The sequence below is a fragment of the Aptenodytes patagonicus genome, chromosome 15, assembly GCF_965638725.1.
Source record: "Aptenodytes patagonicus chromosome 15, bAptPat1.pri.cur, whole genome shotgun sequence".
Lineage (NCBI taxonomy): Eukaryota > Metazoa > Chordata > Aves > Sphenisciformes > Spheniscidae > Aptenodytes > Aptenodytes patagonicus.
In genome coordinates, this window is record NC_134963.1 from 648,879 (window position 1) to 664,026 (window position 15,148).

Sequence of the window (15,148 nt, forward strand, 5' to 3'; positions counted from 1 at the left end):
CTCTCTACAAAATACAGGGAAGAGAGCCATAGATGTCTTCTGGTGTCCCCACATACACCCAAAAAAGCACTGGGAAGCAAAAAATCATTGCTGAGCACAGATGTTACTGGAATGCTAAGTGGGGAGGGAAAATGGAAAATCGTCCTTTGGAGAGGCTGAAGTAAGACCTAATATTTGACAAAGGAGAACAGCAGCTCTTTCAGCGGGCGTTCCACATCGAAAGCTCTGGATTTGTGAAATACAATAGAAACCAATACAAGAATCTGACCTGCTGAAAACCTCTTACTGTGGCTAAAGTTTTAATTTCCCTCAGGCAAGGCAGAAAAACGCTCCAGTTTCACGCGCTTCCTTTTCACTGGTTATTTTGGATAAAACTTCAAAACAATGACATCCTAAAAAATGTAGTTCTAGAATCTATACCACTGGCAATTAATGGACTACAAACACATGTTGAAAATGTGTACTGAGGGTACACTGCAATCAGTGATTTCCAAGATATTCCTCATATGATACTTGTGGTCCTGCCTTCTCAATCCTTTCTGCTTTTCATTTACGCTAGTCACTCACAACTGTAAGACTAAAACTGCAATAGAATGGTGATGATATTTAGGAAAATGAAATAACACCACCACAACTGGGGGGGATTTCTTGTGTCCCAGCCTACTTTCTTCAAAGAGGAGTTAAAAACTATAATTTAGTAAGGTAAATATACAAATCAACATTTCTGAAGATGTGAATCAGCAATAAGAAGGGAAATGAAAAAACAAATAAGAAATAATTGTAGCACACAAGAGGCATAGGAGGAATTCTCCATTTAACCAGAGAGGACCCAGAACCATTCCTTACTCCTTCAAAGGGAGGACTTCTATATTAATATTTGAGCAAAATCTTAAACAAGATCAGATCACAAAGGTTCACCTACTTGGGTAAGCTTGTTATTGCAATTATCAGATAGCTCCAGACAAAAGTATCTCCCCTCTCCCATCACCCTACAGAGGTTTTTTTCTTACCTTATCATATTATGGTTAGCTTATACCCCAGAAATATAAACATTCATGCAAGCCCTTGCTGAGCTCTTGAGGAGCAATGGCTGTGCACATTTAAAGATGAGATTAGGAAAGGAAATGCTTGGCAGGTGTAAAGAAAGATTTTTATGAAAAGCACAAATATTCTTTTAAAGAAGTGACTTGCAAAACTATATGGTGATTTCCTATCCTGTGCATAGAATGCGAAAGAAGCTTACACTCTGAGAAAACTAACATTAGTAGTTAATGCACAATTTTGTTTTTTGCTTTAACTATATCAAGCCAACAATATATTTTCCTTAGTTGTTCCTTAACTATATCCAGTATTACAGTAACTAAATCCAGTACATCTTAATGAAGAACTGCAGTATTTTTAGTGAAAATATGTGCAATACTACATAAAAGTAACAAAAAGCATGGATTCTTTATAGTGTTGCCAAAACTAGGCAGCTATCTTTTATAATCTTACAATAACTTAAAAAGCAGCCTTTAGAAGCTAGGGACATTCTTTTGTACTTACTTGATTCCAAGAGCAAATCCTTGAATAACTTCGCCTGCATTTGGTCCAATGAAATGAAGGCCAAGTATTCGTTGGTCTCTCTCTCGTAAGCACACCATCTGAAAACAATACATTACATAGAGATCTTTTCTTAGAACATTTAAAGATAAGGCATGAAGTTGAATTAAATGAAACTGAAGTGGCCCGAGATCCTAGTTCAGCTGTTTATTCCCAGTGTGCCAAGAACTTACACACTTGCTTAAGTCTTACTCACTTCAATAGGTCTTATGCTTGTCCTTAAGCACTTTCCTGAATTGAAGCTTTATTAGTGTATTTCTTTCAGAGTTCAGGGAGCCACTGACAACGATAATTTGTGGTAAATTGAATACTTTGTTGTTTGTCATTTGTATAAAATCCTCAAAATACCTTCTGTAGCCTAGTAACCAGACTAGTGTTATTTTTACACTGAACAGCCACCTTAGCAATTCTCCAAGCCTGTGCAGTTATTCTCAGCAGCTAATCAGCTGTATTTCCAAAGATGACCACTACCAATTATAGGATATTTTGTGCCTTTGTGATTCAGTCAGTAAACACTTACACCAGCAGGTTTGGTGAGATACATTTACCACATCAGCCACATAACCTAAAAAGGAGTCAAGCCTTGGAAGCAGCCAGATGAAGGTGAGTTAATAAGTATCTGGGAGGGCCTGAGTCACTGCACGCTTAACTTTTATTAGAGAACTTAATGAAAACTTTTTAGTTCCTTTAAGGACATCATCTTTATAATTATGAAAAGAAAGTCAGTCTTTCCCTGTGTCCTCCCATCAAGCATTAAATCATCACTAATCTAAAAGGTTCTGCTATTCAGTAAAGGCTTGGATTCTTTCATTAGGAATCCCAGGAACAGCAGCAATCCTGATGTGGTACTTTAAATATTGAGGAGTTTTAAAGAAAAACCTCTCTTGCAATAGAGTTTGAAACTCTCAAGTTTAATGTTTGTTCATGTGTTTTGGGAGTTTAGTAAGGACTATATTCAATACCATCCAACAACTATTATGCTATTACTACTTCACCTCAAATATTTACTTTCGTTGACATAATTTAAAAGGAATAGCTAAAAAGAAGTAGCATCACCTTAGTTGCACTGATGCTTGGGACAGTTAAGGCAAGCTACTAAGGCACTTACACAAATCAGACGTGACAAAATATAGTTAGAAAAACTGGTTGCAACTATTGACAATGGATATTCCTTACATAACACAACAATAACAACATAATAATTTGTGATGGACCTACAGAAGTTACTACATTTATTCAAAAAAGATTGTTCCCTGATATTGAGGAGAAAAGAAAGAAAAAGAAAACTATGATATATTCTACCAACACTACACTTCACCTTATCTAAGATTCTCTACTATGGGCAAGTGCATCAAAAACCTTTTCAACACTGAAGCAACTGGATTGCTCTAGGAGAAGACACATTTCAAGTCCAACACTTTGGTCTAAACCAGGAGGTTTTTGTTTTCATGAGTAAGACTGAACAGTTACTCTAGTTTTCTAAGCCTTATGTTTAATGTTTTTGAAGGTAGCATACTTTCCCCAAGAGGTGGCAACTCAAATATTACATATAACTAGTTAAGAACTTTGCTGGGGGGAAGCAGAGATTAATCTGTACAGAATTTGGAATATTTCTTAGGACCTTAAGAGCAGTTCAAAGATGGTATCAATCAGCAGAATGTCAGCTCTGAAAAATGCCAATATCTGTAAAGCAATTTCAAGATGCAATGGGATATGTAATGAATATTAAACATCTGAAGTTACACTAGAGAAACAGGCTGTCACCAAGAAAATACCCCATCCATCTTGAGAAGTTTTTTTGCCAAACAGTCCTCCTTAAAGCTGGCTGTACCATATCTCTTGTTTTAAGTTAAAAGCAAGTTAAAAGCTCACAACACTCACTTTCATATAGCATTGAGCTGCATCTCTTTCAGCCACTGTAAACTCTAAAGGTTTATAATATGCATGATAAACCTGGTAGGGAAAACAATAACATTTTGTGTTAGAGAGTACTATTATGTCAAAAATTGCTATTTAGTATTATAAGGACTACTATTACTACATATTTATAATGTTGTAGAAAAAATTGATTTATTTATAACCTGTTCATTATATTAAAGAAAAATATGGAAAGCACAGTAAGAGTTTAACACAAACCTTTCTTAGAGAACCATTAAAAACAAAACTGAAAAAAAAATCACAAATAATCACATTACTCAAACCAGTGCCCCAAATTAAAAGTGTTAGTTTTGTTCCTTTAAGCTTCTCCCAAAAGTTTAATACCTTGTTTACTGAACATAATGAAATCCAAGCAGCTTTCCATATCTATAATAATGTATGCCACAAGACAACCCAAACTGTAATTTTTGCATTCTGAACAGTAAATGCTTAATTTTTCATTTATGATTTTGCCTGGGGCTCCAAGCTAAATCCATCAGCTGAACTTGCTCTCCAATACATACATAACATCATCATCTTATGACACACACACATCAATTGTCTGCCTTAATCAGATGAGAACAATTGTTTTACAGTAATTTATATCATTTTGTATGGCACTAGCATCCAGAAACCCAGATAGGAGTTCTGGGACAGGCTTTTGAAGTATAAACTATATTTCAGAATCATAAAAGACAAAACTAATAACTGACTGGACATGAAGTATTGTGTTTTGTATTTCCATAGCTTACCGAGTCATATGCTGACAGTCTTTTTGATGAGTGAATAACACTCGCATATCTTTTGTGAATAATATAACATATCTTTTCAAGGGTGACTTGTTTGAATTTTGTCTTATTATATAGTGATTGTGAATTTCTTCATCATAAGTACCTTAATCTCATTCCTCATATCAGAGGGCTGGGGTGAATATATGCCATAACAGATTTCCTCGTCAATATGCAATGCCCAGGCATATTATATCAAGACATTTTAGCCACAAAGACACTTAGCAGCTTGTGTGAATATTTCTGGGGACATCCCAAAAATTTAGACTAAAGAACATGACCAGCAATTCTGACAATTAAAAGGAACGTAACTGTTATTTAATGATGCTGCACAATATAACTTACTAAAATGGCAGCTAGTTTAAAGCTGTCACACCCTATCAATAATTTTAAGCCCACTAGGTAACAGTTTCCATTGTGACTTCCTGCAATACTTTTAAAGTCCTGAGCTTTTCTGAAGACACCAACTCCCTAACTGCAAACATAGTATTTTGGGGACCAAAAATTTTGCCTGATACAACAGTGAAACTTCTGTCTTTTCATAGTGCAACTCTGACACCAATTATAAAATTAGAAGTGTTTTCATACCTCAATATTATCTGATCCATAACACTGCACAGCTGCTTCTTCCGACAATCCAACACAACCATATTCCAAGGGAGTGAAAACTGTAGTAGGTACCTGCTTGCAAGGAAACAGAAAGTGTTACTGTTGAACCATATAAAGCAGCAGCACGGCGGATACAGGGGAGACTTTTGCATGACTGAGAAGTGTAGCTCTGTCACACACATCTAACTTTGGCTACTGTCAAAGCTGGATTCCAGATGACAAAATGCAATTCCTTTAAAAATTCTTAAGAACAAAAAAAAAAGCGTAAGATTTGTTTTTTATGACTGAAAAAAGAAATAACAACTCACATTGTCATAGTCCATCAATTCTGAAGACTGGCCAAAAAGACGCTGAGCCAGCAGTTTTCCTGCAGCTATTGCTGTGGGTGTTAATTCAGGACGGCCCTAAGAAGAGAGCACAAAGCTTTGTTTTAACTAAAAGAGAAGTAGCATCCAAGGATTTCTCCTGGGACAATGGTCAGAGGAAGGCCAAATCTTTGGAATTCCAGCCTAGTAGCCAGAGCTCCAAATAGAGAAGGCAGTAATAATTTCTGTCCAAACATGCTTTTAACACTCTGAGTTTAATATCTGTCTTAATGAGGGGGAACAAATACCATGAATGTGTCAAAAACTTGTATCTTATCATGTCACCTCTTGAAAAGCAGAGAATATTCACATGCTAACCATTTACTTCCCCCTTTCTTTCCATAGTAAGTCATAAAGAAATTTTTCAGATGATCTTTTTAAAGCAGGAAAAGCCAAGTATAAAGCAACAGTGGTTTTATAACATCAGACCTTTTAAAAAAAGTTGCCTGTCACATTTTTACAGAACACAGGCACAAAACTTAGCTATTTGTAGACACTATTACTGACTTCCTATGTTGGTCCTGAATCAGAGAAGTGGAACACTATTTTGCTAGCACTGCAACCAACTCAAAGGTTGAGTTGGTCCTAGTCTCAGGCTCTGGTATTAGAAAGGGGCTTGAAAAGGATTGCTATTGGCAAATGCTAACTTCCTGCAAGTGAGAAATGGAATGATAGCAGGATATGACCAGGACATGCTCCAGTTCAAGCCATGAGTCCTGGCTACTTTTTATATCCAAACAGGGCTATGCAGTGTGCCAGAACCCTAATTTTGAGTGCTGGCACAATATCACCGGAGCATCAGAACTCCAGTGCTAGTTTTAAGGAAGCTAGAAGTTTTTGCAAATTGAAGTAAGGTATTTTCAAAGGAATTTTTTGAAGTCTGAGGAAGAACAGACTATGTAAGTTAATAAGATCTAACAAACTTCATAAATCTAGTAAAAAACATTATTTAAGAGTTCATCCAAGACATATCATCAAGATGCTTGTCTGAGATGAGGAAAGAGGTCACAAATCTAGAAGGAATGATGTGGAGACATAAGAAAGCCATAACTGAAAAACACCTTTGCGGGACAACATGGAATGCTTTACAAAACATGTGAAGTTTTGATTCATACACATCCTATCTAGATACAACACTTGTCACACTCCTGCAAAGCTCCACTCGGAGGTAGTCATCCAGTAAGCCCTCAAAAACAGTCTTCAGCAAAAAATAAAATAAGGATTCCCCACCAGACACATTCAAGTTTTTCAAACTTTTTTTCATTATCCTAAAGTTTTTTAGCATTTACTGGAATCCATTCCTCTTTCCCAGCTTATCTTTTCTGTATGTTGCTAGATAGATTCTGTACATGGTATTAGCTACCATTTACTTTAGTACACATACCATATCAATTATCTGCATATTAATATGTATTTATGCTTTTATCTGTACTAATAACCACTTAAGTTAAAACTTCCATTGCAAAAAACCAAACTGAAACAACATTATGTCTAACCTGATAACAGAAACTACAATTCTAATTGTGAATGAAGACTAACCTGTTTTTCCCCACAGCTCATGACAAATCACAAAACTGCAAGTCTATCTCTTTTTCCCCCCCGAAGATCCATCAAGTCATAGTTTTTCAAATCCAGCATTTTGACTTTCAAGTCTGTAAATGTCATTTACCAGATGAAAATTGCCATTTGTTTTTTCTTATACACATTTGCCTGAAACATGGCTGCCAATCATTTCTGTAGCAGGAAATACAGATGTTGTTTTGGCATTCCAGAAATGAATAGAAGATTGGAACGAGAGATAAAATTGTGAAAGCACTGCCATGCATTCCATAAAACCCAACTAATTACTAAAACATCCATGCAGATAAAGCCCAATTTCTCATAAACAATGACTTAAAGACCTTCCTTAGTAAATATTTGAAATGAACATTCACTTTGCAGTCATGTGTAGAACTACTCTGCTGATTATTATGGATACGAATTGTTCATAAGAATCCTCCAATGTATTATACATTTAAACGAGATGGCTCCTAAGAGAGTTTAAAAAGCTTTGAAGTAATGTGTATTTGTTCTAACGCAACTCTTTCTGGTCTTATTTCTATTCAGAGCAACATACTGTACATTCCACCTTCTCTACACATCTTTGTTATAACACCCTTTGAAATTTGACAGATGCATAGCGGCATGACCATATGATAAACCTCCTTCTGAGAGAACTTCTTTATAGTGTGTGCCATACTTTTCAACAAGAATACTGCTGGAGGAAGAATTTTAACACAGAGAGTTTATATCAGCACTGAAAAAAATTTCAAACTAAAATTCCAGCTTGATCTTCCTCATCCTGATTACAGGAGATGAAAATGCCTAAATGCAATTTCACCTGTCATTGAAAATAATATTTTGCCAAAGCTTGAAAAACTTTTTTTTTAAGGTGGACAAACTGACTGACCTCTGGAAGGGTTTTTTTCCCCTTTTCTCCAAATGAATAGCTTGGATAACATTAGGATTCCATTTGCCACACATGGGTGCAACAAGACACCCATGCACACATAGTTTCCTATTTGTGCCAGCTGGGTATGACTCCCAAATGAAAAAAGTCATTCTGAGCATATCAGGAAACTCGCCTTTCTCCTCTCTCACTCCCTTTCCAGCCAGAGCACTGAATTAAAACAAAATAAAGTAGTTCTTGCTATTTGGTAGCAATTTAGTGTCTATTCAGTGTGGTGTGGTAAAGGAGGGAGGAGGAGGGCTTGAGAACAACTTGCGAAGGTATGAGCACTAGCACTTTAAGGTAGCAAAGAGCCTCTGACAGTGAGAGAGCAGAGCAAAGAGAAATCCTGAGCAGGAACACTGGAGAAAAAAATCCTATTCTTATAAGCAGTGTTAGGGATCATTGATGCTCATTCACAGGAAACAAGATTCCCCTTCCTGTGCTCTTTTAGTAGGTCTCACCCAGAAAGTATCACACACCAAGCTCTACAGCTTTGTGGTTCTTGGCAGGATGCACTTGATTCTTCTGTGTGTATTCTTTGAGATGTGCACCAACACAGAACTTACTTTCACTGCTGGTTCCCATGCCAATGAAATTTATTATCTAAATTAATTCTGCTTTAAAAAAGAGACAAAATTAATTTAAGCATTCAAATAAAATAAACTTTATTGCTCAGCAAGTGGAATTACATGGCTCACATTGTACTGGAGTCAGATAAGATAATGGCAATAACGCCTTCTATCTTTAAACTCTAGAAATGCATGAGTACTATACCGTGATTTATTTAATTCCCTATATTGAGCCCATATGCAGATAAAAGCATAGGAGAATATTTCTACAGAGCACCGATTTAGCTCTTCAGTTTTTCCCCAGTTGTACACTGGACATAGTATAAAACTGTGTTGCTGTTTTTAAATACATTTAGAAGTGCCTATTGAACAACTCACATTCAAAAATCTGCACTAATAAGGACAAAAGCAGGAAAAGGAAATCCAAGTTTTAAGAACAAAATGAAAGTGACAAATAATTGAAGACCTGATTTTTTAGATCCAGAGTAGGAAAGAGGAGAGCATCCTGCCTCCAACTTTATATTTCTTACTTAACTAAATCCTCAAAGGGCAGAAGACAAAAAGCACCCAAAAGGAAATGACTTGCCCAAAATAACACTGCAGATTGGCAGCAAAAGAGCAACAGAATCTAAGGCCCTGCCAGCATTGCCTCTAACAACTGCTTCTTGGATGAAATTAAAAAGAGAAGTTTAGAAAGCAGGAGGCCCAACCAAGGCATATATCTGGGACAAGCAGGTGTAGGAGGTCATTGTGAGCAGAAAGAGGACTTCAGGAAACATCCCAGAGCAAGAAGTGACAAATACAGAGGGAACCTGTATGTGAAGTGAGAAGAAAGGAGAGGAACTGTACATAATCCCAAAGCTCTGAGTGACTGGACAGGACAGAGAAGCTGTGGAGAGTTAAGGAGAAAAAAGAAAAAAAAAAAAAAGGAGAAATATCTGAGCAGGAAAGAGTTTTAACACAGTTTAAAAGGAAATGGCAAGTCATTCGCATGAAGATGGAGACAGACAGGAAGAAACACATGTCTACATAGAGGGGAAGAGGTCAGGAATGGTCAGCAGATTTATGAGATTTAAGTGTCTCTGGCAGTTCCAGAGTCCAGTCGGAAATTTGCAGGGCTATTCCCAAGACATTATGTAACCTGTTACAGCTCTTCAAAAACTCAGAGCACCTGTACGGTTTATAAATTTGAGAGACCTTTAAAAGATTTTAAACATGGCAGAATGAGAAATCTTTTAAAGGTCTCTCAAATTATACTATATATGGTGTTTGGATATTGCTACAGTATTTAGATTTACCAGACTTTTAAAACAGATGCCTTCACTATATCAAAAATAATCTTGATAGGAAGGCATGTGCTCAATTCCATTAAGTTCAACAACAGGTGAGAGAATTCTGTATCTTGCAATGCCCAGGCTCTATATTCTACATATTGCCCAAATTTTTCTGGAACAGCAGGCAGCTGATGAAAACATCCTCCTGTAACTGTACAGTTTAGAATCCAGACAAACATTATTTTTATGAAGACAACATATTTGAAGATGCCCAACTTACAGTAGATGCTCTGAGTTCTTCTGTCAACTGAAAATTGAGGGATTGAAAGTATTTGAGTGCACTTTGATCCAGACAAGACATTCTTGTCATAGATAACTGTAAATTATCAATAGCACTAGATTAAGGCCACAGAATTCTGGTTTTGCATCTATAATAAGGAAATTATTTTGCTTAAGTTATAATGTCCCCTCTTAAAAAAAACCAAAAACCACACCTCATGTTTACTTGGCATAGTCATTCACAAATCATGAACAGAAGTCAAATGCATTTAGTATTTGCAGCAATTACTTTTTCTTATTCTAGAGGAAGATACTTTTGTCAGAAGTATTTTGTGTCAGAGAGCAGAAATGCTGTCTTGTGACTAGTCTCAATTAAACCCCAAAATACTAAAAATGGAATTACAGAACTTGTCACAGTCATTCCCAGTATATGTATTCAACTCCAGAAGGTAAGAACTGCTTTCACTCAGCATTCACAGGCAGCATGAAGTCATATGTCTGAAGTGATAAAAACATTATTAGAAAGATAATTGAAGTGATAAAGACATTATTATTAGCCTCTGACCAATGATGCGTTCCCTGATAAACATCAGTAATAATCTCTAATGCTGAGATACTTCACAAGATCCATGTGAAAGAAATTACTGACCCAGGTGGCTGGCATAAACACTACAGCTCTGCAAAATGAAAAAGAGCAAAACACTAAGATATATGCTAGAGCATGACGACATCTGGGGACTAGTTATTAGTCAGGAACAAAGTTGGCTTCCTGTTATTGTAAAATAGTTTATGTAGACTCAGTACCTCTGTTATGTCTCCAACTGCATAAATGTGAGGAACAGAAGTAGCTTCACTGGCATCAACAATGATCTTTCCAGTTTCAGAATTAGTTTTCACGCCAACTGTCTCCAAATTGAGAGTTTCAGTGTCAGGGGCTCGGCCTTAAGGAAAAAAAAAGAAATTAAAGTAAAAACTAATGGAAAACTTCAGCAGTGTTAATCTAAAAAGCTGGCATCCTCCACAGTAGATTTCCAAGAACTTTGTGCTGTTTGATAGTCCAAGTAGAAACATGACAAAACTTATCTCATACTGAAAAAGTTGTAAGGGTGGAAAGTATGGATATTAATTTCTTTGTGAGGAGCTCTGTTACTATTGCCTTTGCTCAGACTATTTCAGAGAAAGTTATCCTTTAAAAATGTTCAGGACAACATCCACTGCAAAAAGTGCAAAACCCACTTGGGTTTAATATTTATTGCACATTCTAAATTCAGTTTGCTAATGTCGCATGAATATACATATAATAACTAAGCAACTTCTACACTGAAAATTTCCAATAAATGTTAACTGAATGGCACTCAATACTAACAAACAGCCTGTTGTGCACACTTGTGGATAAAAATTATTAATAATGCTGTTCAATGTTAAACATTCCTGAAGACCTCTTTTCTTGTTATCTGATAGACTTATCTTAAAGCTTTTTTACTTCCTTCAGCTAGGATGAAAAAGTTTACCAACTTTGCTCTCAAGTCCTTAATGCTGAGTTATTTAGCTCAAACTCTGTATTTGAGCTATTTCTGTAGAGTTTAGAAACACTATTCGTAGAGTTCAGAAACACTATTTTAAATGAATTTAAAAACGAGGCAAATTCTACCAAGCCTAGATTTTATTACAGCTTCCTCTTCCAATGATTTTAAATTATCTCATCTTTAAAAAAATATTTTTGTAGTGTTTTCTGCATACTTACCACTTAGACCACCGAAGTCTTGATAACATTACACTGAGCTTTCTATAGAGTATCTAACAAAGTAATTCCTGACCCAGAAATTGGAATCTTAAATCCTATCCAATTTTTCAAATGTATTTGAAGGTTAATAAGCATAGTGAAATTATCAGGTACTCCCAAAATTTGTAGGGACACACAGGATCACATAGAAAAGATTACCTGAATATATCCAAATGAACGAAATTTTCTAACATTGCATCTGTTTTTAGAGGCTATAAATGAATATGGATATATCTACATCTACATATGAGTGAGTCATGATTTTGTGTTTGATGTTAATACAGAGCTATAGCAAAGCAAAACAAAAAGAGAAATGTGTTTTCATTATAAAAACAAGCTCTTTGATGTTAATGTAGGAAATTATTAAACAAAAGGAAAACCTGGCTTGTCAATACAGACCTAATTATATGTAAACATATGATTCACTGCTTTATACATCTGCCATATAGCCAGGCCCCCCAAACAATGTCACATCTGAATGCCTCTGTAAAGACTTCTGTGTATTAATTTCATCTGGTGAAACCAACACTTCCTCTGGGAGTACTGACTGAAGCTGTCGGCACTTGGCTATCTGTCTGTCTTCCCTTCTGTTGTCCCTATGGGACGCTGATCTGCTGTTCCTTCTCTGCCCCCTGCTCCCCAGTCCTGATGCTATCAGGCAACAAAAATAATAAACCTCCAGGACCTTATCTTGGCTCGGATGTGAAACAACTTCCTACCGTTGTATTTCTTTGTGTATTGAGAGTAAAGCCTGGATAGTCTGCAAATGGACAACTAATGGGGTTTTCTAGTTTCCCCTTTTTCCTGCCAGGCAGAGCCAAGAGAAAGCTTAGCACGCAATGGCAGGCACTGAAAGAGGAAAAAAAGAAAAACTGTCAATAGAGTCATTTAAAGACCTGTGACAACAACAGCTGAGTTTATCAAATCTGCAGGATAACACTTAACCTTTCGATTCCAGTCTATTTTAATGTGTACAGCTTGGTATTAATAGCTAAGAGTTACAAAAAATGTGTTGCCACTCATAGTGAAATTTCTTTCTCAACTTTACTGCCTAAATATTATTTCTGAAAGCAAAAACAAAACTTTAAAAAACTGAAATGAAGCTTTATTGGCCTTTAGCCCCATGCTGGCTCACCTCCATAAGCCAGAATTACACTTACTGATCTTGCTTCACCTCAAATTCAATAGCTTAGGTTCATGATTATCCAATGCGTCTTGGTAAGTTTTAATGTCAAATTCAGGAAATTCTGTATTTCTCAACATTCACTTAGTTGTATTATAGAATCAGTTCTTACCATTTCTCAGTAGTATTGGATCAGATGGACGTTTGTTTCAGACTCACAACTCCTAAGTTTTTTACATTTACAGCTTCAAGAATTATTTCTAAGATCCAGAGGGCAATACAAAACTATACCAAATCCCACCAGGCACGCAACACAGAGATGCCCCACCTCCCCCTAAAGCCAGCACATGTGCTTTCAGTTTGAAGATGTCCACTGCCCTGAAACTGCCACAGAACAAGGAGCATATGATTGTATAACACACAAGACTAGATTTAGCTTTATTCAAAACAGCAAGATATTATGCCAGACATCTAGAAGAAAGGTGCCAATTCAAATCTGACCCCTAAAAAGGTTACCTGCCTCCTGCACTTCTAATACCACATCATAATCTCATCTCTAATAGACCCATACAATAACCACATAGCTGTGAAAACCACACAGATCCCTGCTTTCAGGGCCTGCCCCCATTGGCTTTTAAAGTTAAAAGAAAAAACAGCTTTTTGATCTGTTTTTGTAAAATCTAACAACATGGCTTCCTAAGGGGGCTGCCAGCCAGCTTAGCTACAGAGAGTGACAAGAGACTGGTTAAAGCACCCATCTCGGATACGTGCTAGGCTGGTGTGCTGGTTTTGGCTGGGACAGAGTTAATTTTCTTCACAGTAGCTAGTGTGGGGCTGTGTTTTGGATTTGTGCTGGAAACAGTGTTGATAACACAGGGATGTTTTCGTTACTGCTGAGCAGTGCTGACACAGAGTCAAGGCCTTTTCTGCTCCTCACCCCACCCCACCAGCGAGCAGGCTGCGGGGGCACAAGAAGTTGGGAGGGGACACGGCCGGGACAGCTGACCCCAACTGACCCAAGGGATATCCCACACCATATGACATCATGCTCAGCATATAAAGCTGGGGGAAGAAGGAGGAAGGGGGGATGTTTGGAGTGATGGCGTTTGTCTTCCCAAGTCACCGTTAGGCGTGATGGAGCCCTGCTTTCCTGGAGATGGCTGAACACCTGCCTGCCGATGGGAAGCAGTGAATGAATTCCTTGTCTTGCTTTGCTTGCGCGTGTAGCTTTTGCTTTACCTGTTAAACTGTCTTTATCTCAACCGACGAGTTTTCTCACTTTTACCCTTCCAATTCTCTCCCCCATCCCACAGGGTGGAGTGAGCGAGTGGCTGTGTGGGGCTTAGTTGCTGGCTAGGCTTAAACCACAACAGTTCTTTTTGGCATCCCTGGATGGGCTTGAAGGGTTTGAGATAACAACAGATTTGATTGGAATGTGCTAGGTTGAATTTATAGCTGTTATTGCTGTTTAGCTATTAATTGGCAGGCTCCTGTGCTTGCCATGGGGCTTGCTTGCCTTACTGTATATTAGAGTCTAGTGCTCATTAGTGGCTGCTTTTTGCTTTCGCTGCTTGCTGTAGTGCTGTACTGCTGATCATCTTACTCTGCTGTGCCTTGGGAACATTTTGATAACAGCAATGGCGATGCGCCTGGGCTGGCAGATGGCCAGGGCATTGCTGCTGCTTCTGTGCTGCTGTACTGGACAGGCTGGAACTCCAGTGTGAGCTTGAGTCAAAGGGACTGTGACCTGTGGATGAGTCCATGCAGGAGCAGGACACCCTGAAGCATCTGTGGCCGTGGATAAGCCCACGCCAGGGTAGGTACATCTTGAAGTGTCTGTGGCCGTGGTTATGTCTGTGCCACAGCAGGTACACCTCTGAAGGGATTGTGGCCCCAGGATAAGTCCACGCTGGAGAAGGTACACCCTGAAGCATCAGGGGCTGTGCATGAGGTCATGCTGGAGCATCTCAAAGCGTGTGGCCATGGATAAGCCCACAACGAGCAGGTACACCCCTGGAGGGGCTGCAGCAATGGGTAAGGCCATGCTGCAGCAGGTTTACTTCTGAAGGGACTATGGCTGTGGGTAAGGCCACGCTGGAGGAGGTATATCTCTGAAAGCATTGTGGCCCATGGAGAAGGCCACGCTGGAACAGGTGCAGCTCAAAGTGACTGTGGCTGTGGATAAATCTATGCCGCAGCAGGTATACCCCTGGAGAGACCGTGGCTCATTGATAAGGCTCTCCTGTCCTGAGTGACCACCATAACAGCTGATTATATTGTGATATGGTATTTCTGTCCCATCATCTGCTGAGGGGCTCTGCTAATCACACTTGCACACAGAATAAGGT

At 38.0% G+C, this 15,148-nt stretch overlaps 1 protein-coding gene across 1 annotated transcript in view; it reads right to left on the reverse strand.

Annotated features, from left to right (window-relative positions):
* The window catches only part of TXNRD2 (thioredoxin reductase 2), a 38,753-nt gene that overhangs the window by 3,889 nt on the left and 19,716 nt on the right, over positions 1-15,148 (reverse strand). Inside the window, exons 12-16 of the mRNA XM_076353134.1 lie at positions 10,699-10,835; positions 5,225-5,320; positions 4,896-4,988; positions 3,484-3,555; positions 1,546-1,643 (exon numbers count right to left, since the gene is read on the reverse strand). Coding sequence (XP_076209249.1) covers positions 1,546-1,643; positions 3,484-3,555; positions 4,896-4,988; positions 5,225-5,320; positions 10,699-10,835 — 496 coding nt within the window. The remainder of the gene's footprint in view (positions 1-1,545; positions 1,644-3,483; positions 3,556-4,895; positions 4,989-5,224; positions 5,321-10,698; positions 10,836-15,148) is intronic.